At 35.7% G+C, this 27,958-nt stretch overlaps 1 protein-coding gene across 6 annotated transcripts in view; it reads right to left on the bottom strand.

Moving 5' to 3' along the window:
- NBEA (neurobeachin) overlaps positions 1-27,958 on the bottom strand; it is a 783,989-nt gene that overhangs the window by 485,582 nt on the left and 270,449 nt on the right. For all 6 annotated transcript variants that reach the window (XM_072611897.1, XM_072611896.1, XM_072611899.1 and 3 more), the window contains one exon: positions 15,437-15,875. In XM_072611897.1, coding sequence (XP_072467998.1) covers positions 15,437-15,875 — 439 coding nt within the window. The remainder of the gene's footprint in view (positions 1-15,436; positions 15,876-27,958) is intronic.

Here is a 27,958-nt window from a genome sequence, read left to right as displayed (position 1 = left end):
ATTGGAAACACATCTAACTTATCCCCATTACATATAATGCTTGCAGATGGTCTTAGGTAGACGGTACTTATGATTTTAAGGAAGGCTCCATGTATTCCTGTGCTTTCCAGTGTCTTTTGTACTAAGTGCTTTTTATGAGTATTAGCTCATTTGAGACTTACAACAACACTTTAAGGTAGGTATTATTATCCCCATTTTACAGCTGAGTAAATTGAGGAAAACAGACTTTATGTTTCTTGCCCAGGGTCACACAGCTGGTGTCTGGAGGGAGGATTTGAACTTAGGACTTCCTGACAACAAGCCCAGCCTTCTATGTACTATACACCAACTGCCTCTAAAGGTGCCACACTCAACTAAAATAACATTTGGGGCGGAGCCAAGATGGCGGAGTAGAAAGACGCACATACACATAGCTCCGAACCCACAACCCATACAACAACTACAAAGAAGTAACTCACGGCAAATTCTGCACCCAGAGGCCACAGAACATTGGAGCGAGGGAGATTTCTGTTCCAGAGAGACCTGCAAACCTCTCGCGGGGGTTCCTTCGCGCTGCGGACTGGGTGCCAGGACTGGGAGCTGAGTACAGCCCTGCCGCGGCCGCGGCACCAAGAGGAAAAGATCCGAGCGGGCTTCAGAAACGGGATCTCCAGCAGCCGCACAAGTCCCTCCACCCACAGGTGATGGGGGTCGGTGAGAGAGTCTCTTTGGCGGGTTGAGAGGGGAGTGGGGTGCCCCCATAACTCAGGCCCCCCCCCCGGGAGGTAGAAGCTGAGAGGCAGCTGCATACAGGGGCTCCCCAAGGGGGCAGGAGCCTGGATCCATTGTGGAAGGTCTGTGCATAAACCCCCTGAGGGAACTGAGCCTGAGAGGCGGCCCTGCCCCAACCTGAGCATCTGAACTTAATCTCACACTGAATAGCAGCCCTGCCCCCGCCAAAAGCCCTGAGGCTGGAAGCAGCATTTGAATCTCAGACTGGGAGGATCAGGAGGCGAGGTGGGTGTGAGGAGAATATTCAGAGGTCAAGTCACTGGCTGGGAAAATGCCCAGAAAAGGGAAAAGAAATAAGACTATAGAAGGTTACTTTCTTGGTGAACAGGCATTTCCTCCCTTCCTTTCTGATGAGGAAGAACAATGCTTACCATCAGGCAAAGACACAGAAATCAAGGCTTCTGTGTCCCAGCCCACCCAATGGGCTCAGGCCATGGAAGAGCTCAAAAAGAATTTTGAAAATCAAGTTAGAGAGGTAGAGGAAAAGCTGGGAAGAGAAATGAGAGACATGAAGTCAAAGCATGAACAGCAGATCAGCTCCCTGCTAAAGGAGACCCAAAAAAATGTTGAAGAAATTAACACCTTGAAAACTAGCCTAACTCAACTGGCAAATGAGGTTCAAAAAGCCAATGAAGAGAAGAATGCTTTCAAAAGCAGAATTAGCCAAATGGAAAAGGAGATTCAAAAGCTCACTGAAGAAAATAGTTCTTTCAAAATTAGAATGGCACAGATGGAGGCTAATGACTTTATGAGAAAGCAAGAAATCACAGAACAAAGCCAGAAGAATGGAAAAATGGAAGATAATGTGAAATATCTCATTGGAAAAACAACTGACCTGGAAAATAGATCCAGGAGAGACAATTTAAAAATTATGGGACTACCTGAAAGCCATGATCAAAAGAAGAGCCTAGACATCATCTTTCATGAAATTATCAAGGAAAACTGCCCTGAGATTCTAGAACCAGAGGGCAAAATAAATATTCAAGGAATCCACAGAACACCGCCTGAAAGAGATCCAAAAAGAGAAACTCCTAGGAACATTGTGGCCAAATTCCAGAGTTCCCAGGTCAAGGAGAAAATATTGCAAGCAGCTAGAAAGAAACAATTCAAGTATTGTGGAAATACAATCAGGATAACACAAGATCTAGCAGCCTCTACATTAAGGGATCGAAGGGCATGGAATAGGATATTCCAGAAGTCAAAGGAACTAGGACTAAAACCAAGAATCACCTACCCAGCAAAACTGAGTATAATACTTCAGGGGAAAAATTGGTCTTTCAATGAAATAGAGGATTTTCAAGTATTCTTGATGAAAAGACCAGAGCTGAAAAGAAAATTTGACTTTCAAACACAAGAATGAAGAGAACCATGAAAAGGTGAACAGCAAAGAGAAGTCATAAGGGACTTACTAAAGCTGAACTGTTTACATTCCTACATGGAAAGACAATATTTGTAACTCTTGAAACATTTCAGTATCTGGGTACTGGGTGGGATTACACACACACACATGCACACACGCACACATACATAGAGACAGAGTGCACAGAGTGAATTGAAGAGGATGGGATCATATCTTAAAAAAAAATGAAATCAAGCAGTGAGAGAGAAATATATTGGGAGGAGAAAGGGAGAAATTGAATGGGGCAAATTATCTCTCATAAAAGAGGCAAGCAAAAGACTCATTAGTGGAGGGATAAAGAGGGGAGGTGAGAGAAAAACATGAAGTCTACTCTCATCACATTCCACTAAAGGAAAGAATAAAATGCACACTCATTTTGGTAGGAAAACCTATCTCACAATACAGGAAAGTGGGGGATAAGGGGATAAGCAGGGTGGGGGGGATGATAGAAGGGAGGGCATGGGGAGGAGAGTGCAATTCGAGATTGACACTCATGGGGAGGGATAGGATCAAAAGAGAATAGAAGTAATGGTGGACAGAATAGGATGGAGGGAAACATAGTTAGTCCTATACAACACAACTATTATGGAAGTCATTTGCAAAACTACACAGATTTGGCCTATATTGAATTGCTTGCCTTCCAAAGGGAAGGGGTGGAGAGGGAGGGAGGTGAAGAAGTTGGAACTAAAAGTGTTAGGATCAACTGTTGAGTAATGTTCTTGCCACTAGGAAATAAGAAATACAGGTAAAGGGGTATAGAAAGCTATCTGGCCCTACAGGACAAAAGAGAAGATGGAGACAAGGGCAGAGAGGGATGATAGAAGAGAGAGCAGATTGGTCATAGGGGCAATTAGAATGCTTGGTGTTTGGGGGGGGAGGGGATAAAAGGGGAGAAAATTTGTAACCCAAAATTTTGTGAAAATGAATGTTAAAAGTTAAATAAATAAATTTAATTAAAAAAAATAACATTTGGACTCCTTTCTGTCTTCATTTAGTAATTTTCTAGAGCTCTATAAACTCTAATTTTTCTATATTCCTTAATTTTCTGCTTTCCTTCTCATAAGACTATCAAAACAGAATAAACCATTTCCATCCCCTCTTCCTAACTTAACTTTCTGGAGGAGCTTTAAAAACCTTAGGGCTCTGAAAAGGCATTTTGTACTTTTCCACCATTAGCATGTAAATAAACAATTCATCTTCACACGGTCCATTTCAGTTGATCAAATATGTGTACCTTTCTCCTGCATTTCTACCCAGTTTTGGCCTTTTCACCAGGAAATGTTTGGAAATCCTGTATTTCATGAAAAATACATATCTCTCTCTCTCTCTCTCTCTCTCTCTCTCTCTCTCTCTCTCTCTTTCTCTCTCTCTCTCCTCCACCCCCTGTAGAAACATACTCAGTTTTGTTGGAAAGAATATTTTTGGTTTTGAGCTTCTATCTTTTATCTTTTTTAAGAGCAGGTACAGGCTCAGTAGATTGCTGGACCTGGAGTCAGGAAGACTCATCTTCTTGAATTTAAATCTGGCCTCAGATACTTATTAACTGTGTGACCCTGGGCAAGTCATCTAACCCTGTTTGCCTCAGTTCCTAATTTGTAAAATGAGGAGAAAGAAAGAGCAAACCAAGTATCTTTACCAAGAAAACTTCAAATGAGGTCATGAAGAGTCACACACAACTGAAAAAAGACTGAACAACTTCTGTCTTTAGGATCTTTATATACCAACCTCTTCTCTCTCTGATTGTAGCAGCACTGTATCTCCTTGGTATCTGAACCTTTTCTTTGACTCGGAAGATTTAAATTTTGGCTCTGACATTCCTGAGGACTTCTTTCAGTTTTTTTCTACTATTTTCATTCTGTCCTAAGATTCTAAAATACCTAACCAATTTTCATTTATAATTTCTTGAAATATGGTATCTAATGCAAGGGCAGCGAGAAGATTCACAAGCAGTACAATGGTGTTTAAATTACTTTTCCTCGTCCTATATTTCATGCTATTTATCAAAACTTTATACTATGCATTTTCTTCTCTTTTTTTCAGTCTTCTGATTTTGCTTTAGTATCTTCTCCTGGACTCATTCTCTATTTGTACCATTCTAATTTTCAGGTGGTTCAATTCTTTCATAAAGCTTATTACTCTCTGACCTAAGGTATTAATATTCCTTGCAACTTTAAAAAATTCCCTAGCTATTCCATGTTGTATGTCTTGTTTCATTCTTCTAGTCTTTATAATCAGGAAAGTCATTTCTCTGAGGCTTTACTTTGACTTGTGTAGGATTTACTCTTGTTTTCTCAGTTCCAAATATTTCTTCATTGTATTATATGTTTTTATTTTTCTATTTCATACCTCCAGCCTCAGTTTCTGGATTAGGGGCTTGTATTTCAGTCGCATCCTGCTTCCACGCTCTTGGATAATGTAATTTGATCTTGCTTGATCCTGAGTTCACTGTGTAATTTCAGGCTCCGCCTTCTTCAAGAATTATCTAGTATTGCCTCTTGCTGTCATCTAAGCCTAGGCTGCCTATGTAATGGGCTGAAAAAATGCTATCTATCTGCCAGATCAACCTGGGAATCCTTCATAGAGATTAGAAGACATTTATGAAAGTATCAAGAGGAAAAGGTGGTTCAAGCAACAAACAGAATGACAGAATTTTATTTGTGATTACAGAAGAGGTCTTAGGCAAAGCAATGTAAAGCAAGAGACTTCTTTAAGAGCTTCAATTGCAGTTGAGAAAGATGAGGATGGCACTGAAGCCATAAAGTCCCAATTAGCCACTTCTCACAGCTAGGCATGTAGTCTGTTTATTTTTGTTTGACCACAGCCTGGCAATCTTTATTCTGAACTGCACAACTTTTTATGTATCTTTCATAAAATACCATCTGCATTTGGTATAGTATCGAAGAGGCTATTTCTACTGATTTTTGTTTAGCTCTCTGCAGAGGTGTTGGGGTTATCACAGGTGGTAAACAAGTACAATTAAACAAAGATGACTTATGGCAGGTTAATGTATAATTTCCAGATAAAAAAAATAAAAGTGCTTTGTTCAGAAGAAAATTTAAGCAAGCACTATCTTCCCACAAAGTACTTTTAAGTATTCACTACCTGAATGTTAATATTCTGTAAATTTTCATACTATAAATGCACTTTAATAAAGTTCTGTTTAACTGGCCCTGTCTCACAGACATGGATGAGGAGCCTGAGTCATCCCTCTAGGTGCTGGTTTGGCTGTATCTCTGGCTGTGGGACTGCGCTGATTTGTATTTTATCTTCTACCCACCCAACTTTACAGTCTTCTACAGGAGTCTGGCTTTCTTTTTGTACAGTCCTAAACTGGAAGGAGGGATTTATAGCTGATTTTTCATTTTTGGTCTTTTTTTATGATTGTTCTTTCTGGCACAAGGTTAGAACCTCACTGGGATATCTGTCAGGGAACTAGGCTCCTCTAGATCTTAACACTCTGCCATCTTCCTATACCTTGGCACCAGTGGTTGTGCTTCTTTATGTCTTATCTATCATTCATACAAGGCCCTCAAGTGACAATAGCACTAACTTCAGAAGGAAGCAAAGATGCATAGTGTACAGGTAGAGAAAGCAAAAACTGAGACTGACTACTGAGGAACTTAAGAATACACAACTCTGGTGGTGGTCAGACTGCTATCCTGTAGCTCTTTGTAGCTGTGTGATAAATTCAAATCTTCAGGACCAGATAAACTATATTGTTAGATACTAAAAGAACAGTTAGAGACAATGGCTAATGCAGTGTTAGTAATATTCGAAAGATCATGGAAAATGGGAACAGTATAAAAATACTGTATAAGGAGAAATATCCTGATTTTCAAAAAAGAGAAGAGAATAGCATGACCAGCGAGCTTGATTTAAGTCCCAGGAAAATTCCAGCAAATCATTAAAGAAATGATTGATAAAGATCCAAAAAGGAAAAGATGATTACAAAGAACAAGCATGATTTCATCAAGAACAGATCATATCAGATTAATATTATTTCATTTTTTGAGAAGTTACTAAGCTAGTAGCTGAGGGGACTCCTGTAAACACAATTTATCTAGATTTTGGCAAAGGTTTTGACAATGTGGACCAGATAATGAATTAGATAGATTCAGAATTCACTGGATGACTATACTCAAAAGTTCTAGGGAAGATAGAGCACTGAGGTAATTTTCATAATATAGATGTCAACAAGGAGAAATGTAAAGTTTAAATACTCTTGGGTACAAAAAAAATCAACTTCACAAAAACAAGATGAGGGAGTAATAGTTAATACAGCAACTATTCTGAAAAAGATCTGGGTATTTTAGTGGATATCAAGCTTCATGACAGATAAGGAAGAAGCCAAAAAAGTTGATGTGGTTTTGGGTTGCATTAAGAGATATGGAGGAAGTGATCATTGCGTTGTAATCTGTCTGCCCCTATCAGAGTTGATTTGGAGTATTGTGTTCAGTGGAGTATGGTACTCAGATCTGCATGCCACTTAAGAACACTGATAAGGGTGGGGCAGAGCCAAGATGGCAGAGTAGAAAGACATACATATACTACCTCTTCCCCCATAGCCCATAAAATATCTGTAAAGAAAGACTCTCAACAAATTATAGAGCAGCAGAAGTAGAGAACAACAGTGGAGGAGATCTCCAGCCCAGGGTGACTTGAAAGGCCAATGAGAAATGTCTGTCGCACTAGACACTGAGTGGAGCCCAGCCCAGCCTTCGCCATGTGGCATGGCTCTGGGAGGAGGCCACGAGCAGGCCTTGGGGGTGGAATCCCCAGTCGCAGTAGCAGGGGTTACCAGATCCCTCAACCCACAGGCGCCAAAGGTCAGTGAAAGGGTTTTTTCAGCTGGCTGAGAAGGGAGAAAGGCCTTCCCAAAGCTCCAGCCTCAGGCAGCAGCCTCAGAGGCCACATCAGACAGGAGGCAGCAGTTCCCGCAGCAGTTCCCACAGCAGCCCCTACGGCAGCCTGCATCCATTGCTGGATCGTAAAAACCCTGGGGGCACTGAGCAACTAATTCTTACCTAAGCCCTGTGTAGAGGTGCTGCAACATCTGATCTTTATCTCACACCTAATGGTGGCCCTGCACCCTCAGCTTATCTGAATCTCAGCCCCCAGTGTTGGCTTGGTGGAACTGGAGGCCAGGTGGTTGTGAAGAGGAAACTCTACTAAGATTCTGAGCACAAAAATCTTTTATTGCTCCCAGACCAGTGTACATGCTTGACTGTGCCATCTTGGAGGAATTGAGATCTTACAGATCCCCAGACTATACCCTACTCTTGACAAAGGACCCAAAAGTCAAGTAACTGGTTGGGGAAAATGCCCAAAAAAGGGAAAAAAAAAATAAGACTATAGAAGGTTACTTTCTTGGTGAACAGATATCTCCTCCCATCCTTTCAGATGAGGAAGAACAATGCTTATCATCAGGAAAAGACATAAAAGTCAAGGCTTCTGTATCCCCAAAATCCAAAATAAATATTCAATCATCTCAGGCCATGGAAGAGCTCAAAAAGGATTTTGAAAATCAAGTAAGAGAAGTGGAGGAAAAATTGGGAAGAGAAATGAGATTCAAAAAAATCATGAAAAGAGGGTCAACACCTTGGTAAAGGAGACCCAAAAAAATGCTGAAGAAAATAACACCTTGAAAAATAGGCTAACTCAACTGGCAAAAAAGGTTCAAAAAGCCAATGAGGAGAAGAATGTTTTAAAAAGCAGAATTAGCAAAATGGAAAAGGAGGTTCAAAAGCTCACTGAAGAAAATAGTTCTTTCAAAATTAGAATGGAACAGATGGAGGCCAATGACTTTATGAGAAACCAAGAAATCACAAAACAAAACCAAAAGAATGAGAAAATGGAAGATAATGTGAAATATCTCATTGGAAAAACAACAGACCTGGAAAATAGATCCAGGAGAGACAAAAAAATTATGGGACCACCTGAAAGCCATGATCAAAAAAAGAGCTTAGATATCATCTTTCATGAAATTATCAAGGAAAATTGCCCTGATATTCTAGAACCAGGGGGCAAAATAAATATTGAAAGAATACACAGATCACTTCCTGAAAGAGATCCAAAAAGAGAAACTTCTAGGAACATTATAGCCAAATTCCAGGGTTCCCAGGTCAAGGAGAAAACACTGCAAGCAGTTAGAAAGAAACAATTTGAGTATTGTGGAAATACAATCAGGATAACACAAGATCTAGCAGCTTCAACATTAAGGGATCAACAGGTGTGGAATATGATATTCCAGAAGTCAAAGGAACTAGGACTAAAACCAAGAATCACCTACCCAGCAAAACTGAGTATAATACTTCAGGAGAAAAAATGGTCTTTCAATGAAACAGAGGACTTTCAAGCATTCTTGATGAAAAGACCAGAGCTGAAAAAGAAAATCTAACTTTCAAACACAAGAATCAAGAGAAGCATGAAAAGGTAAACAGCAAAGAGAAATCATAAGGGACTTAGTAAAGTTGAACTGTTTACATTCCTACCTGGAAAGACAATATTTGTAACTCTTGAAACTTTTTTCAGTATCTGAGTAGTTGGTGGGATTGCATACACATACACACACACACACACACACACACACACACACACACACACACATACACATACACATACACACACACACACAGAAAGAGAGACAGAGAGCACAGGGTGAGTTGAATAGGATGGGATCATATCTAAAAAAATGAAATTAAGGGGTGAGACAGAAATATATTGGGAGGAGAAAGGGAGAAATGGAATGGGGTGAATTATCTCTCATAAAAGAGGCAAGTAAAAGACTTTTCCGTGGAGGAAAAAAGTGGGGAGGTGAGAGAGAAAACATGAAGGTTACTCTCAACACATTTGACTAAAGGAAGGAATAAAATGCACACTCATTTTGGTATGAAAACCTATCTTATCTTACAATACAGGAAAGTGGAGGAGAAGGGGATAAGGAGGGTGGGGAAGGATGATGGAAGGGAAGGCAATGGGAGGAGGGAGCAATTAGAAGTCAAAACTCTTGGGGAGGGACAAGGTCAAAAGTGAGAATAGAAGAAATGGGGGGCAGGATAGGATGGAGGGAAATATAGTCAGTCTTATACAACATGACTATTATGGAAGTCATTTGCAAAACTACACAGATATGGCCTATATTGAATTGCTTGCCTTCCCAATTGGGATGGGTGGGGAGGGAGGAAGGAAGAGAAGTTGGAACTCAAAGTTTTAGGAACAACTGTTGAGTATTATTCTTGCATACAACTGGGAAATAAGAAATACAGGTAATGGAGTATAGAAATTCATCTTGCCCTACAGGACAAAAGAGAAGATGGGGATAAGGGAAGAGAGGGATGTTAGAAGGGAGGGCTGATTGGTGACAGGGGTAATTAGAAGTTCAGAGTTTTGGGGTGGGGGGAGGGGAGAGATGGGGAGAAAATTTGGAACTCAAAATTTTGTGGAAATGAATGTTGAAAACTTAAATTAAAAAAAAAACAAAACACTGATAAGAGTGCCCAGACAAAAGGAATAAAGATGGAGAGTGACCTGAAAATCCATGTCATGTGATTACTTGAAGGAACTGAGGATCTTTATCCTAGTGAAGAGAAGACTTATAGCTATTTTCCAACAGTTGAAGAGGTGTCATGCAGAAGAGAAACTACACTTGTTTTGTTTTGCCTCAAAAAGCATAAGCACTAACAGTGTATAAAAGGTGCAAATAATTGAATTTAGGCTATATATTAAGAAAACTTCTCTTAGAAATGTCCAAAAGGAGGATGGGCTGCTATGTAAAGTGTCTTCTGAAATGTCCTCTGAGGATATCTTCAAGTAGAAGCTGAACAGCCACTTGTTGTACACATGACTGGGGGTTTCTTCTCGTGTATGGGGAAGAATAGTACAGCATGGAGATACTCTCAAAATCTGTAATTCTGCTTCTGCTAATATAGATAGGGTAAGAGAGCTACACACCATAGAATTATGTAGTTTCAGGTTGAGTAACTGAAAACATGTCAATTCTATAAAATTTCACACAGCAAATTGCCACAAAACTAAAGATATCTGTAATGACATTTAATAAAACTCAGCTTCCTGAAGCAAATGGGAATAGTAGAAAGAGAATCAGATGAAGAGTTAAAGAGAGCTGAGTTCTAGTTCTGGTTGAGCCACTGTATTACTTCAGACAAATCACTTGAACTCTGGGTCTAAGTTTTCTCATCTATAAAATGAAAATGTGCTGGAATAGATATATACTACATTCAATTTCCAGTAAATTGTTGTAGAAATGGACAGAATTATATTGTAACTTAATTTCCCACTTTTCACCACGTTCAATACTTTACTCATTCAATATTATTTGCTGTATTCCAATTTTAGCTACACAAGGATAGCATCAACCAATGTCCCCACATAAAAAGGCAATAGCTCAAGTAAAATCATTATTTATCAAATATGCACTTAGGATTTTGTCTTATAGCAATTGACTTTAAAAGATAATATCCAGCAATGTATTGTGTCTAAAGAGAGTGGCTTCTTTAGTGACAGAACATAATAGAAGTAATAATGATTTAATCCATTTATATTCTAACCTAAAACTAATATAAAATACTTTCAAATAGGAAACATTAGAAAATAGGAAATAAGAGACCTTATGTCTTTTAGGGAATTTTTCAGTCTTCAAATAAGATTAATAGATTCTAATCAGTCAGCATACATAAAGATCTCAGAGTGAAAAGATTACAACATATCTCTAAGTTACTCTGGTATCAGTAGCATTAATTTTTTTTTTAAGTACCAAGTTAAAGCAAAATGACAATATAGGTCATAGAAATAAAAAAGGCATATCATCTTAAATATTAGCCTAAAAATAAGACTATACATATTTTTTACTTCTAGTTTATTTATAGAAGAGACTGGGAGAAGTAGTAGATTAGATTTAAAATAGAAAGCAGTGGACATAATAAATTAGTTTATCTGTGAATAAGCGGAAACCTTAGGATTTATTAATAAACAAAAATGCATTTAATACTTCACTTGTTACTAACAACACTAAAGACAACATAATGCTTTAAATCCAAATAATATTTTAAAAACAAAAGGAGCATGAAATACTTTAATTTATTAACCAAAGGAACTGAACTTGATATGCCTTTCCAGCAGTAACATTCTATTAGTCTATTAAAAAGACAGACGGAAGAAGCAGTTATAAAGTTTCTCTGGTAGGGCAATTTTTTTCTTAACCATGTTAGCAATGAGACTATACATAAAAGATTTATTCCACTTTTTTTGTCCTCTGGCCCAAACCTGAGGAGAACCCCAAGAAGACCAAAAAAAAAAAGTGCATGTGTGTGTTCTGAGAAGATGAAAATCATCTATCTTAACTGAATCCCCTTGTTACTATGTTCAGGAAAATGCATTCAATTTCAACTGAAATTTTAGCTTAAAAGATAGGGACGTATGCTTAAAATGTCAATTTTGGAAAAACACACAACTTTTGTTCTCATATTTCATGTTGTTATGTTAGTGACAGTAGACACTAAAACATAATTGTTCAGTTGTAATATTTTTTACATATTTAAACCAATACGGAAATTAAATAATAGTGACATAAAACTTTATGGATGGTGAAACTTTCTTCACTTTAAGACAATAACATAATTTGATAGAATAAAGCTTTCATGAAAGTTATTCACTTACATGAATGGACACAGTTTACTAAAATTTAATTCATTTCAAAAATTGAACTTACTTTATACATACAAATTAAATTAATATTAGGTAACATTAGCACTTTCAATGCTTCTCATTTAATAAACTTTCATGTTATATCACTGTATTATCAGTATACTGAGAAGTATACAAATTTGAATAGCTCATTCTGAGACAAATAAATACATATAAGAATCATTTGTGACGACCTCTAAACACATAATTATTAGTATGTAGAATGTGCAAATTAAATCCTTTGAAAAGCATCACATAAAAACAATTACTTTTCACAAACTTTGAAACACTGGAAAAAATAAACACTAAATATTGAAAACATTCTGTCTGAGAAGAGCACAAAAAATGTTTCCTTATCCTAGTGAAGAGAAAACTCATAGTCATCTTCCAATAGCTGAGAGGCTAGCATGTGGAGGTGGAATTATACTTGTTTTTTCTTGCTCCAGAAATAAGATTGGTAACAATGCGTGGAAGCTTTCAAGCTGAAAGACTAGTGATATGGAAAAAGAAAAACTTTTCAGCAGAACTGGAAAAAATGCTATTAAAAAAAGGGTAAAGTTCTGAGTGATTTCCATAGGAGTTTTCAAATAATATTATGAAATGATTCATCCACTTGGAATAGGCAAGTTATTTCATATATTTCAAGTGAAGATAAGAATGAAAAATGGATTATTAGCAGGGTCAGTTCTATTATAATTCTTTGGATCAAACAAGGTACAATTCAAAACTTTGGTTCTAAAATCCATCACTTTAAACCCTATTTTCAAGGAATTCAATCTGATGTCAAAAGACATGTCATAACTTGGATTTCAGACTCTACTGTCTCAAATCTGTTTATGTAGCTCATAATGTAATTACAGCTACCTTAAGACAGATGAGGCAGAAGGCAGCAATATACCGAAATCTAATTGAAAAATGCAGTTGTCCAGAAGCACTTGTGGGGAAGAGGTCTCTGAAAAGCTGCTCAGAGCTTCAGAGTTTGAAGTGAAATTTTTGATGTTGTCACTCTCAATCTATTGAATGGCTGACAGACAATCAAACCCGTCTGGCTGGCTGGCAGCTCATTTTGCTGGCAGGTGGCAAACAATTAGACACACCAATTTGTGCCTCCTGATGACATTAAAGCATGAAACTAAGTTGTATGCAGGGCCTAGTGATTTGTGTGAAAGCATTTCAAAAATAATACTCTTTGCCGTGGCAACTCATTTCAGACTGCCACCTCCCATTATAGCTTTGAGCAGTGAAGACGACAGACTTGAGTTACGTGCAGAGCAAGGCCGCTTCTGTTCAATCCCTCATCAGCGCCCCCCGAGACCTCAATCCCCTCCTTTCATCAATATCACCTCATCATTTACATTTGATAGTACTTCAGCTCCTGCATACATTAACTATATAGGAGTCCCTTTCCCTAATATGGCTTAGAAAATGCTTTGTGCTCTGCTACCTCACTCCTTCTTGTACAATTTAGAAAATAAATGTACTCCTCTACATTTTCTAGGTGTTACTTGGACCAACATAAAAGTTTTTTTGATTCTTAAAACTCAATGATATTATAAGATTTAGACTTGTTACTGGGAAATGTGTAGCAAATTTAAAATATATTCCTGCTTATTCTACATTTCATTTGGCTTCTCTTAAAAGAATTTCAATAACTCTTGATGTGTTAACCTTTAAACAAATTATTAGCCCACAATGATAACTTCAAAATAAAATATTATATAAAGTGTTAATGGTTTAACATGTGTTTTTACACATTTTCATGAAAATATGTAGATGCAGTTGAGTTATTATTCTCCATGGCTTAAAGTATGTTTTAAAAAACTGTATATTTGGACACTAGAAGAGTATCATTACAAACTGAAATTTGTAACATCTAAGACACATTCTCCCTCAAAAAAAATAATAAATTCATTTCAGTATTCACTATGTTACCCAATAAAATTTTATTTAACTAGCACAAATTCCCTCAAAATTCTTAAAGTTTTTACAAGTATAGTTATTCTTTCTATATTTTGCTAGAAGTGATAACAATAATAATTATAATAAGTGATAACAATAATAATACAAAAATAAAACAGCAACATGCTAAGAAAAGTTAACAAGATAGAATTTCCTTGTCATCTAAATAATTTCTTAAAAATATATGAAATAATAAAAAATTGAAACTATGAAGGACATATAATTTATCCTTACAAAATATTTCCCAAAAGTATTATGGTTCTATAGATACATGTTTATATTTTCTCTCAAATCATTAAAAATCACTTGATAAAGAAAAGTAAAAACTGAAGTTTTCAATAAATAGCCTAAAAAATAATTTGCTATGAAATTTAGAAGAGAATTAACTCCTTTAAAAAAAATATCTAAATATATTGGAAATAAGATTTATTGCTGTTAAACTATGCTTTCCTATTCCTCCTTAGTTTTCGATGTCATCGTATTCATTCTTGTCTCATTCCTTTTTTCTCACCAAAACAAATGAACCAACCCTTCTTTTAAACTAGTTTCTTCCACACATTTATGTGTCTTTGGATAAGAAAGTACTTTCAAACTTCAATGATAATGATTTGGTTCAGGTGCCAATTTAATACATTTTTTACCATTTTATCATTGTATATGTGCATCATTTATTTTAAAATTTAGTATAAAGTACTTCAAAGTATAACTTTAAAAAGACTTTTCCCTACACATGCTTCCTCTTAGATTACTGAAGTGGGAAGCTATTTCAGGTCAAAATTTTCATAGCATTTTCATGAATTAATATTGTCTTTTATCCTCCATGGCTTTAGAGAAAGATGATGTTTTGCTTCCGAATAAAATAAAAGTAACTGTAAATATCATTGAATCATTTCAACACAATGTCAACTTACAGAATTTTAGAATTTAGAATTTAGAATTTTCTGATCTAACTAACTGAGCCTACTCTTTGTCCTTCATGAGTGTTTTAGAAATCTGACAAAAATAAATCTCATATCCTACAATAAAATTTATATTCTCCAGTAAAGTTTTCCCATTGGTAAATAATGACTCCATAAGAAAGGTAAAGCTTCTGTTTCTTCTTCACATGTGTGAATTCATATGTGGGTATTTTCTAAGTATCTGGGTGATTGCCTAATATTTTCATAAAATCTATGAACCTCAGAAACTAGAATGTATATGACCATGTCCGTTTTATAGGTGAGGAAACTGGAACCCAGGGATATTGTCTGAGCATTAGCATTAGTCAGAGGCAGTCTGGGACAAAATCTAAGTTTTCTGCCTACTTCAATATATTCCATTCATATCACAGTGTTTCCTATTTTTAAAGCATATTATAAATGAACATTTATTAAACTATAAAATTTCTTTCTTTAAAATTCTAAAATTAATCAGGTTGATCATCTCTATTTGATGCCCTGAATTCAATTATAGTACTCTCATCTATGCAGACTACAAAACACTTTTATTAGACTCAATTTCTAATTACTTACTACTTAAAGATCAGACCCCAAATAATTTTGAAGCATCACGATCTAATTCCATATGTTTACTTACAACAATATGAATAACAAGTTCAGTACATACCTGTCAAAGGAATGAAACTGCATAGGAAGAATAGCATGGGCCTCCCTCTTCAACGCAGGATCAGGGTAAGGGAGCGGGTCAGGACCACACTCTGGAATTTCGACTGGGGCGGCCACAAGGCTCTTTAGTATTTCCTTGACATTAATGCCTTTGGTTTGGCTGATGCTAGATATGGATGGTGCAGGCTTCAGCATTTCATTAGGGCTCTCGCTTAAACTTTCTTGTGATTTTTTCACCTCAGAAGACAAAGTAGACAATAATTCACTCATAGCATCAGGACCTGCGCTAGTCTCTAGTTCGGCTCCATTCAAGATGCTAGGTATCTGCTCCTCTCCAATTCCTGAATCTGTATGAGGAATGGAACTTTCCAGCTGAATCTCATCACCAGGTGTTGTTGTTTCTTTTTCTTTCATGTTCTCCTGAAATGCAGCTGGAGTTTCTGTATTCAAAGAAGTGGGTATAAAATGTTTAAGAAATCTAAAAAAACATACCAGTGACATATATATTTAAAGGTTTTAATATTTCAATATATTAGAATGAAGGCTAGGCAGGGGCCAGCTCAAAATAACTCCTAAGAGCATACCATTAAATTTTCAATGTGAGTTTTTATATCTCAGAAATTTGCAAACATTACAAATAAGAGCATGATTTGCTGTTTTGTTTATTGCCTAGACTTAAGAAAGTGATGAAGAAAATGTTAAAAATGTAGATTACACATAAAAGTGTGTTGTGGTCCTTTTTTATCCCATCAGAGCCAATTGTTAAATATTTTCCAGAAGATCAGTGATTAGAATATACCAACGAAATAAAGATTGTAAGAATTAAAAAAATGCAGTAACAAATAACAATAATATATGCCTACAAAACTACTTTTTAAAAAAAAATATAGAAATATTCTGCATAATAAATATCTAATTATATAGGAAAGATCTATTTAGTGCATCACCTGGGCAAGAAAACAGATACTTTTAAAAGCATTAGGAAATATCTATGATAATAGATTTACAGAAATTATTAGATTAGTGTTTTCTTTGATTTTCAGTTATTTTGCTATCACATTTACAACTGAATTCTTGATATTAATTTTCTAAAAATCAAGTTGTAATGTCTTTGTGAGAGACATAACCAAAACATTCAAATGCAATAAAGGTGTCTGATCAAGATATTAAAATCTATATAACAATAAGCTTACATTTAGAAGTTTAAAAAAATGTTTTAATTAGATTAGAACAAGGTAGGTTGAATGAGAAATTTAAGTCCATGAATTAGTTGTTGTTGTTTGTCCTTCATTCTTTAAGAGGACCATAACCTTAGGAAGATGATAACATGACATGCAAGTAAATTGGATTTAAGTGAGGGAGGGCTGTGCAAAGTCACCAGCCTCACTCTCTCCTCCAGAGCCACCTGAGTCCAGTGGCAAGGCATAGATTAGGACTGGAAATGGCCTGGGATGTAGTAGAAAATCTTAGTCTTTTTAAAAAAATATATTTTTCAGCATTCACTTCTTTAAGGCTTTTAGTACCAAATGTTCCTTCCCCTACCCCTTCCCCAAGATGGCATCCAATCTGATATATGTTATATATGTACACTCATATGAAACGTATTTTCACATTAGTCATGTTGTAAAGAAGAATTAGAACCGCAGGAAAGGAAAACACCACCAGAAAGAAGAAACCACCAAAAAAAAAAAAACTGCAGGAAGGAAGAAAGCAAAAAAAAAAAAAAAAAAAAAAAAGGAGAGAGAGAGAAAATAGTATGCTTTGATCTGCATTCAGACTACACAATTCTTTCTCTGGATATAGAAAGCATTTTCCATCATGAAGCTTTCAAAGTTGTCTTAGATCATTGCAAAGTTTCTTATCAAAGTTGGTCATCACACAATGTTGCTGTTACTGTGTAAAGTGTTCTCCTGGTTCTGCTCACTTCACTCAGCATAAGTTCTTGTAAGTTCAAGTTTTTCTGAAGTCCTCCTGCTCATTGTTTCTACTGGAATAATAATATTCCACTACATTCATATACCACAACTTGTTCAGCCATTCCCCAATTGATGGGCAGCCCCTCAATTTCTAATTCTTTGCCAGTACAAAAAGAGTTGCTATAAGTATTTTTGTACAAGCAGGTCTTTTTCCCATTTCTATGACCTCTGTGGGATACAGACCTAGAAGTGCTCATGATCCAAGCACTGTAACAAAGTTTATGCACAGTTTTGTAGCACTTTGGGCATAGTTCTAAACTGCTATCCAGAAGGGTTGGAGCAGTTCACAACTCCACCAACAATGCATTAGTGTTCCAATTTTCCCATATCTTCTCCAACATGTATCATTTCCTTGTTTTGTCATTATTAGCTAATTAGTCAATATCACAGGTGTGATGTACTACTTCAGAATTGTTCTGATTGCATTTTTCTAATCAACAGTGATTTAGAACATTTTTTCATACTATAAGTAGCTTTAATTTCTTCATCTAAAAACTGCCTGTTCATATCCTTTGACTATTTATAAATTGAGGAATGACTTGTATCCTTACAAATTTGACTCAGTTCTCCATATATTGTAGAAATGAGGCCTTTATCAGAGATATCAGCTATAAAAATTGTTTCCCAGCTTTCTGTTTCCTTTCTAATCTTGGTTGCATTGGCTTTGTTTGCACAAAAACTTCTCAATTTAACGTAATCAAAATTATCCATTTTACATTTCATAATGTTCTCTGTCTCTTCTTTGGTCATAAATTCTTCTGTTCTCTATTGATCTGACAAGTAAATTATTCCTTGCCCTCCCAATTTACTCATAGTATCACCCTTTATATCTAAATCATATACCCATTTTGACTTGATATATGCAATAAGATATTAGAGACCCTGCCCTTTTTAAAGGTATTTCTCAGGTCTCAGTTTGTCTCAGGCAACACTCATTAAGTGATTAAAGCTAGGTTACAAACAGGTAAGTCAAAGAAAGGCATCTTTTACCTCTCAAAAAAACAAATCAATCTGGTAGGGAAAGACCCTCAGGATTTCTGGCCAGAATAAAAACAATTGCTATTTACACTCACTTTGAGCCAGCAGAACACAAAGGGTTGGGCTGGGACCTGTTGTTGGCCAATCAATGAAAACTAAGTAATTTGGGTTTAAGACATAGTCCTAAAAAGGAAACTGAGCCCATAAAACCCAAAATATCTTGTGAGATTTCAGCAATCGAAATTTATAATTCCTTTAGGTAGAACACCCACAGGTAAGGGTATGGAAATATATGTAACAGATAATTCTTATGAAATAGATCATAGATTTAAAGTTGGGTGGAGCCTTGAAGATTTTCTAATCTATCACAGAGGAGAGAACAAAGAAATGGAGAGGTCAAATGGCTTGTCCATACCCATATAGGTAATAAATGCTAGTACCAGGATCCCAGGATCTCTGACACCAAATTCAAGGCTCTTTGTTCTAAGTTAAGGATTCTTAATTTCTTAAAACTTCTGTTTACTATGAAGACTTGAGCTCTCATTTGCTCACATGTATACTGTTATAGAATGTGCTCTATTACATTCTCTGTAAAGGGTATACAGACACTCAATTCTCCTTTTAAGAGTCTATTAGAATTGATAAATATTTAATAAGCACCTACGACTTTCTAGGCACTGTACTAAGCTCTAGAGATAAAAAGAAAGGTGTAAGACAATCCCTGCCCTCAAAGAGTTCACAATTTAATGGGGGATGAGGAAGAAACCAAAACATAAAATGAAGCTGAAAAAGTAGGGCTAGGGATCTGAAGGAGTCTTGGTTTCTACCTCACTGAAAAGAGACTATTCAATCTGAGCTCCTTCTTCTTTCCCACTACACATTCTCAACATAATTCCCTGCTGTTTTGCTTTGTTTCCTTCTCCAATACTTCCTACTGCCAAATCTGAACCCTCTATTTGTATCCCTCCTCTTATCTCCAAAGCTCTCTGAGAAGTTTTCCCCTTCAATCTTTTTTCTTATCTCCAATTGCTCCTTGTGAACTATGTCCTTTCCTATGGCCCATAAATATGACCAGGTCTGCCTTTTCCTTTAAAAAGTCTTTAAAACGAATTTTGTTTAATCCTGTCATACTCTCAAGTAATCATCTACTATCTCATCTTTTTCAATCTACCTTTCCAGGTTTATTACACATTATCCCCCCTTCACACATTCAACATTTTAGTCAAACTGACTATGAATTAGACAGTAATAAGTCAAACTAGCTGGACACTAAAAGTCAAAAATGTTAATGACTGATGGTCAATTTGTCAGGGGATGTCCAGTGGAGTACCCTAGACACCTATTCTTAGCTCTGTGCTATATAAATATTTTTATCAACAACTTAGAAAAAAGACATAGATAATATTTTCAAATTTATAAAGCCCAAGTCTTTGTTCTTGGACTACTCTTTTCATTTTGATATCATCAGGTACCATGACTTCAATTATCATCTCTATGCAAATAATTCACAGAACTATATATTCAGCCACAGTCTCTTAGCTGAGACTATGTTATCTTCAAATGCTTCTGAATGTCATGCAGGTATCTCAAACTCCACACGTACAAAATAGAACTCATTATCTTTCCCTGAGAAGCCTCTTTCCTTCTGATATTTTCTTTACTCTCTAGGGTAACATCATCCTCCCAGTCACTCAAGTCCACAACCTTGGTGTCATCCTCCCCTCCTCAGACAAATCTTGTCATTTGTAACTTTACAACATCTCTCATATATTTCCCTTCTCTCTACTCAAACAGCCAATTCCTACCTTTAGAATTTCATCATCACTTACCTGAACTATTGCAATAATTACACCTCATAATTAAGATTAAAAAAAAAACCAATGGCCACAATTTATCAGAAACAAAGAATTCTTGTAATTTGTCCCATAAATAGCTAAAGTTTCTTTAATATCTACTGTCCACAAAGGTAAAGTAACTAGTATATAAAGTAATTTAGTATAGCTTTTATTGTCAAAAACCACGAATTGATTGATAGTAAAGAATCTAGTATAAAACAAGAGGTACACAGTCTTGGTGACAGGTATTATTCTACTCCCACCTTAATTCCATCACCAAGCCAAAAAGTGTTGGAATCACCAGTGAATGCATTTTGATAGAAATCTAGATTTGTAAATTATAAAATTCAGGGCTTTGGGTGGTGAGGGATGGAACCAAACAAAGTATGAGGATATAATACAAGCAAGCAAAAAGAAAGAAAGAGAAACAAGAGAAGCTGGGAGAAAGAAGCAGAAGTAACAACACCAGAATTCTGAAAGGAACAGGGGATGACCACAGCAAAAATTCATCTCCCTTTCTCTCTTGCTAGCAAATAAGCATGGTTGGAGAAATCAGTTTCAGGAATTAGGCATGCAGTGAAAACAAAAAATGAGAATGATTAGAGGAACAACAATGTGGATGTAGGTATATATTGGCTGATATTGCTGCCACGCTCTCTGCTATGCTGTCTTATTCCTCTCTTCACTGAAGCAGAAAACAGCGATTTCCAGTGTTACAGGGCATTTTAAGGAGTAAATTAGGTTAACTTTGCAGAAAGTGATAATTAAGTTACTGAGGGAGAAAGAAGGGACATAGTTTAACTTAAAAAAGGTCACTTCAATGTTATGCTCAGCCATGACAACAAAGTCTACGTGTAGCCAACGTGAGTTACCGCAACAAAAACAATCTAATAAAAAAAGACTAAAAAGAGAGAAAGACTTTATTTTACTTCTTCATTTTAATTGATTTTACTTAGTCTCTAATTATATATGAATTTGTATAATTTTGCACCAAATCAATTAATAATGCATTCATGAATGCTAAAACACTAAAAAGAACTTCTGCAGCAAACCAAATATTTAGACCACTAATAGTATAGCATGTTAGATACTATGTCAATGCTGGATAAGGAGCATTCTAAAGCAGGTATTCTTAACCTGGAGTCCATGAACTTGTTTGTTTTTTGAAATATCTTGATAAATTCATTTCATTATAATCATTTTCTTCTGCAATTCTTTGGATTTTATGTACTTAAAAAAATTATTCTGAAAAGGCTTTCCAAAGGCTTTGCCAGACTAAGAAGGGATACATAAGACAAAAAAAGTTAAGAACTTCTTATATAAAGGAATACAGAAATTGAAATGGCTCTAGTGATAGCAACAAGAGGATAAAAAAATTTGCAGCATCATCCTTTAAAAAAATCTCACCTTTTTACATATATTCTAGGTTTGTGTCACTACAATTTTATGACAATCACATAAAAAAGTACTCTATATTAATCAGATCAAGAAAAAGCAACTTAACTTCCTTGCTGATATTCAGCATTTATTTACTGTTAATATGATTTATATGTATTTTTCATTTCTTTATAAGCACTCTTCACAAAACAAAAACAACAAAAATCTCAGCAACACTATCAAATACTCTAATTTAAAAATTTTATATTGAGAAACTAAAATATGAAAAAAAAATTACTTCTAAATGACCAATATTTCCTTCTCTAGGACTTGCCCAGAGTCCTTGTCATTAGAAATGAAATCAAGAAGAATAATACTACTTTTATAGTTCTCTCTATGCAATGCCTTTCAGTTGAGGCTCTTAACTTATCTCACAAGATACAGTTTACAATGGACGTAATGAACAATAAATAGCATCTGCATTCAGTGACTAAAGCTTAGATGTAAAAAAAGATCTTTTCATTCATGCTTCTGTAATTTTTATGCTACAGAAATCATAAAAAATAAAAGTACTAATAGCTCTCCACAATATATATTCTGTTTATAAAACATTTTCCTCACAACTACTCTTTAAGGCAGGCAGGGCAAAAATGATCGTCTCATTTGATAAGTGGAGAAATTAACATTCAAAGATATACTTGGGGAAGTGAAAAAGGGGTGGATACTAAGTGTCAGGTCAAGTCTCAAACAAGAATCCTATGACTCCTCAAAGAAGCTAATTTCCCACAAGTCTGAGCCACTGAATCACTCAAATAGCTAGGCTGTTCAGGAGTATCACATGAAGTTGGAAATCCTGATACATGGCTATTCTTTCTATCAGCTCTAGAACACTATATGCCCATAATCTTTTCTGACTGGTTCCTTTACTCCATTAATAAAGAAGATTTGGAGAGGTGAGGAAATTACAATTGTTATTCCTTAAAAGAAACCACAGTCACTACTTAGGAGCTCATGATATAGCATTTGTCCTAACTATTAGAAATATCTATTAACTAAAAATAATTCGATTAAAATTTTCAAATAAGCACAATCTGAATATTATAAATATAAATAAGAGTAAATTGTACAATATATAAAATACATTAATATACAATATACATGTATAAAATACACTATTAAAATACAAAATACAAATATATTACCTGATAAGATACATTTTTTAAAAAGACAATGAAATTAAAATTTATATAAGTCTCCAAGTGAACTTTCTGAGAATTTCCAAGTATAATTCTGTTAGCTAATAATTTAATGGAAAAAATGTTTACTTATATCTACATCTTTTCCTTATTTTCCTTTGAGTTTTTATCTCACATCTACATAAACTACACTGTTGAAATGATAACAAGTCCACAAATCAAGTCAGGTAAAATTAAGTATTTGTGTACACACACGCACGCACGCATGCATGTGTACGTGCGCACGTGCACATACACAATAATTTCCCTTTAGTTACCAGAGAACATATGGTCCACACTAGCCTTCACTCTGAATTTGGCTGATTTATGGACTTAGTTTAGAGACTCAGCTTTACTTTAGCAGGGTATCTAAGCATCTGTGATTATTTATAGTATGTTTTTAAAGTAAGGGAACTACAAGAAACATGTGACTATTGCAAAGAGAACTTTGTTACATCAGAGAAATGGGGGGGGGGGGGCGGAATGGTTACCAATATACTAAGAAATATTTGATGCTTCTATGTCTATTGGGAAAAAGATCTTTTCACCTTCTAGGACAGGAATTAAATTACAGCAGACCCTACATGAAAATGTTCAATCTAATATATATTCTGTACTCATATATTCCAACCTCTTAATTCTAGAGTGTTCCCTCTATTATTTCCTGTTTTCCCTGCCTTTATTTGTTGTCTTCCCCATTAGACTAGGGACTTTTTGCCTCTTTTTGTGTCCCCAATGCTTAATGCCTGAGAGTGCCTAAGAATTTAATTAATGATTATTGATTGACTGATATGCAAAAATGCAATTCCTTACATATAAAATATACAATGCATAAACCTTTAGCAACAGTACACAGAAAATAAATTCTAAATAGGAGGTATCACTGCAAATTTATTTTAAAAATACATGCTTACATAAATATAAAAAAATTAATTGTATACTACCTTGATTTAACAAAAGAACATTAAGTCAGAAATATAATCAGAATTAATAGTATTTCAAGGAAAATACGTTCATATTAAAACAAAACATATATTTATAGATTGCTTTTAATCAGAAAGAACTAATGAAGTATTTTAGAACATAGCTGCCAAAAATTTTTATTAGTTTTCAAACCTATATTAAAACATTAATTTCTATTAGTGTTTTTACAGAATTTGGAACTATTACTAAAGGATGTGCTTCCAATTTTGCTGTCAATTAAAAGCCTGTTTCTTTAACCTTTCTATATTTTATACTACTCATTTATAGTACTAAAGAATCTTGAGTGTTTAACCCAATTCATTTAAGTGTGAAGTTAAGCACGAACAGCAGCAAAAGTATAACTGATTACATCTGTGCATGTTATTACAATGACAGTAGGCTTGTAAATTTTCAACAGTTCTCATCAGTTTCTGTTGCAATCGGCCATGTCAGTATACAAAACAGGAACATTACTAGCCTGACTGATCTTAACCTTGTCAGAAACAGGCAGTTGGATGCCAGATGCTTCATTTTCTTACTGTTTTTTATTGCATCTAATGAGTTTGTCTATTACTTTTAGGGGAAAATATGAGCTTAAATTCAGCAAATGACATGGTGTCTACAAGGTGACCTCATCTGTCACATTTCTTCCTAAAAATATCTTGTTTTACTGTGATTTATGAAGTGTTTTTCAGTATTTATTACCTATTAAGTTACTCAAATAGCTGTTTTCCAAAATGTGTACACAAGGAATAATAGGAAATAAAAATAGGGCAGCTTTGAAAATTATCTGTGCCGTTCTGGGATTATAATATTTTAAAAAGATTTATCTCAAACCAAATAAATTCACAAAAGCAAAAAAAAAAACAAACAAACTAGGAAAAGTCAAAAATAGAAGGAATCTTCACCAAAGTACTCCATCCACTTCCACCCTAAGGATTTCTAATTATCTTTTCTTAGAAGGGCAAACTTTGAAAACATGAGTAAAAAAGCAATGTTATTTTCCTTTGGATTTTTCTGTATCTAAATGGAAAATACCAAAAAAATATAATGAATAATAATTTAAACAAGAAGTTATGTTCTATAAAAATAATAAAATGAAAATTCAGGAAAATGCTACCAAGGAAAAACAATCAGACTTTTAGAAATGACAGTTTAATCTTGGGCTTTTTAACTCTTACCTAAAGTATTTCTCAGAGAATGACTCTGCATACATTTCTCCATTTGAGTGTTAGCTCTTTCCCACATGTACAAATATAGCAGCTCTTTTTGTGGTGGCCAAGAACTGGAAATTGAGGGAATGTCCATCAATTGGGGAATGGCTGAACAAGTTGCGGTATGTGAATGTAATGGATTACTATTGTGCTATAAGAAATGGTGAGCACGCAGATTTCAGAAAAACCTGCAAAGACTTACATGAATTTATGCTGAGTGAAGTGAGCAGAACCAAGAGAACATTGCAACAACATCACTGTGTGCCAATCAATTATGACAGACTTGACTCTTCTCAGCAATACAACGATCCAAGACAATTCAAAAAGACACATGACAAAAAATGATATACATATCCAGGGAAAAAATTTTAAAGTAATTTTCCTTAGCACCTAGACAGTGACTACTCAAGACACCTCAGCTACAGAATTACCAAACCTACATAGTCTTCATTATGTACAATTTTAAAAAATTTTTTATTCTAACACGATGGAATGCAATTTGTTGAAATATTAATGTGAACTTGTATTTTAATAGAAATAGCATTCCAATTATTTTTGTGGCTTAAAAGCCTTCCCAGCCCCAGTTCACCTTACATTCCCATTAATATGAGGGCTGCTAACTGCAGAAAACAATCACTAGTCAATATGTTTACTACTATGAGTACTACAAAAATTAATTGCAGTTTTTACTTTCAAGGAGCTTAACATCTAAACTTTTAAATAAAATTCTAGAGTATAATAAAGATTTTGAAAGTTTCTTGGAGACACACAAATTAATATCACAGGACAGATTATTTCTGGTCTGAGAGGCTCAGGTAAGATTGTTTACTTGAAGGAGGTAGAAACTGAAAGATATTTTGAAGGATTTCCAGGATTTTGACAAATGGAGATTCAACTCAATTCAACAAATATTGTATTAAAGATCTATTATGTGAAAGATCAGTGTTGGATTTGAGATTATGAAAATACAAAAAAATAAAATTTGTCCCTGATGTCATGTAGCTGAAACCTAATAAGGAGTAAGAGAAACAAACAGCTCTAATATTAATGAGATGGTGAATAAGTACATACATTATTCAGAGTATCATAAGAAAATCAAGGACAGAAGGGTTATTTCAAAATGGGAGAGATCAAGGAATACTCTACAGAAAATGTTTTCAAGTAGGGACTCAAAGGAAGATTTTTTTTTCCAACTGCCAAAGGAAAGAGATGGAAAACCATTCTCGTTCACATGAAACAGCATGAAAAGAGGCAGTAAAAGGCAGAATGACATCAGGAAAAAGTAAGTATATGGAGTATATTGGAAAAGCAAACTAGAGTCAGATTACAGAAAGCAATGGCTATAATGAAAAGCAATAGGCAAAATAGACAACAGTCACTTACACTTGCTGTTTTTTGAGGGGGAAGTGGTAGGGAGTTCTTAAATTTTTGTAGAGAACTGATTAGACCTAAAATTAGTAAGATATCTTTAAGAGTAAAATAAAAGATGGATTGGCAAAAAAAAGACTGGAAATAAGGAGACCAGTTATAAGGCTGCTATATGGGTAAGGTAAGGAGGCAAGGAAAATGAAAAGAGAGTGACAGATGTAAGAGGTATTGTCAAAGACTGAATGGGACTAGGCAACTAATTGCTTAAGGAATAAGGAAGAGGAAGTTGACAGGGATGATTCTAAAGATCCAAAGTCATGCTGACTAAAATGGTATTATCATGAATAGAAATAGGGCAGTTAGAAGACTGGGCAGATTATAGGTGGTAACTGAGTTTGAGATTTGGGTAGCACACTTAGGTTGAGACATCCAGCAGACCAATGGGGATGTGAGACTAGCTTCTGAGGAAAGGCTGAAGATACAGGTATGATTTGAAAATCATTTACATACAGGTAATAATTACAATTACAGTAGTGAAAAAGGCAACCAAGGGAAAGAATATAGAGGGAGAAAAAAAAGAATATTAGAGGACTTCCACATATAAAAAGAGGAAGGATAACCAGTCCAAAGGGGATTGACTGAGTTGCAGTGAAAGAGACAAAGAAATAACCAGAAAAAAGTAAAGTCACAGAATCCAAGCGTGGAGAGTTATCAATGAGGTAGTAGTTAACAGGGTATAACAAGACAAATAAAATCAGAATGTTAAGTTTAAAAATGAGTCAATGGATTTGGGATTTAAGAAATCACTGGTTACCTAAGAGACACTAATTTCATTCAAATATATTATTCTCAGGAAGAGAAGGCAGACTAGAGAAGGTTGAAAAAATGGTGAGGAAAAAGAGGCAGTGAGCATGTACTACTCTTTAAGTAAGAGAAAGAAAGGATGACAGTTTGAGGAAGTAACAGGGTTAGGAGAAAGTGGTGGCTTTTTTTTAAAAGAAAAAAGAGGTTTGATCATGTTTGTAAACAGGAAAGGGAGCTATTAGAAATCAGATATTGGGGGGGGTGGAGCCAAGATGGCGGAGTAGAAAGACGCACATACACATAGCTCCGAACCCACAACCCATACAACAACTACAAAGAAGTAACTCATGGTGAATTCTGCACCCAGAGGCCACAGAACATTGGAGCGAGGGAGATTTCTGTTCCAGAGAGACCTGCAAACCTCTCGCGGGGGTTCCTTCGCGCTGCGGACTGGGTGCCAGGACTGGGAGCTGAGTACAGCCCTGCTGCGGCCGCAGCACCAAGAGGAACAGATCCGAGCGAGCTTCAGAAACGGGATCTCCAACGGCCGCACAAGTCCCTCCACCCACAGGTGACAGGGGTCGGTAAGAGAGTCTCTTTGGTGGGTCGAGGGGGGAGTGGGGTGCCCCCACGGCTCGGGCCCCCTCGGGAGACAGAAGCTGAGGGGCGGCGGCAGACAGGGGCTCCCCAAGCAGGCAGGAGCCTGGATCCATTGTTGAAGGTCTGTGCATAAACTCCCTGAGGGAACTGAGCCTGAGAGGCGGCCCTGCCCC

This window comes from Notamacropus eugenii, chromosome 5 (assembly GCF_028372415.1).
Source record: "Notamacropus eugenii isolate mMacEug1 chromosome 5, mMacEug1.pri_v2, whole genome shotgun sequence".
NCBI lineage: Eukaryota > Metazoa > Chordata > Mammalia > Diprotodontia > Macropodidae > Notamacropus > Notamacropus eugenii.
This window is presented reverse-complemented; position numbering and strand designations above follow the sequence as displayed.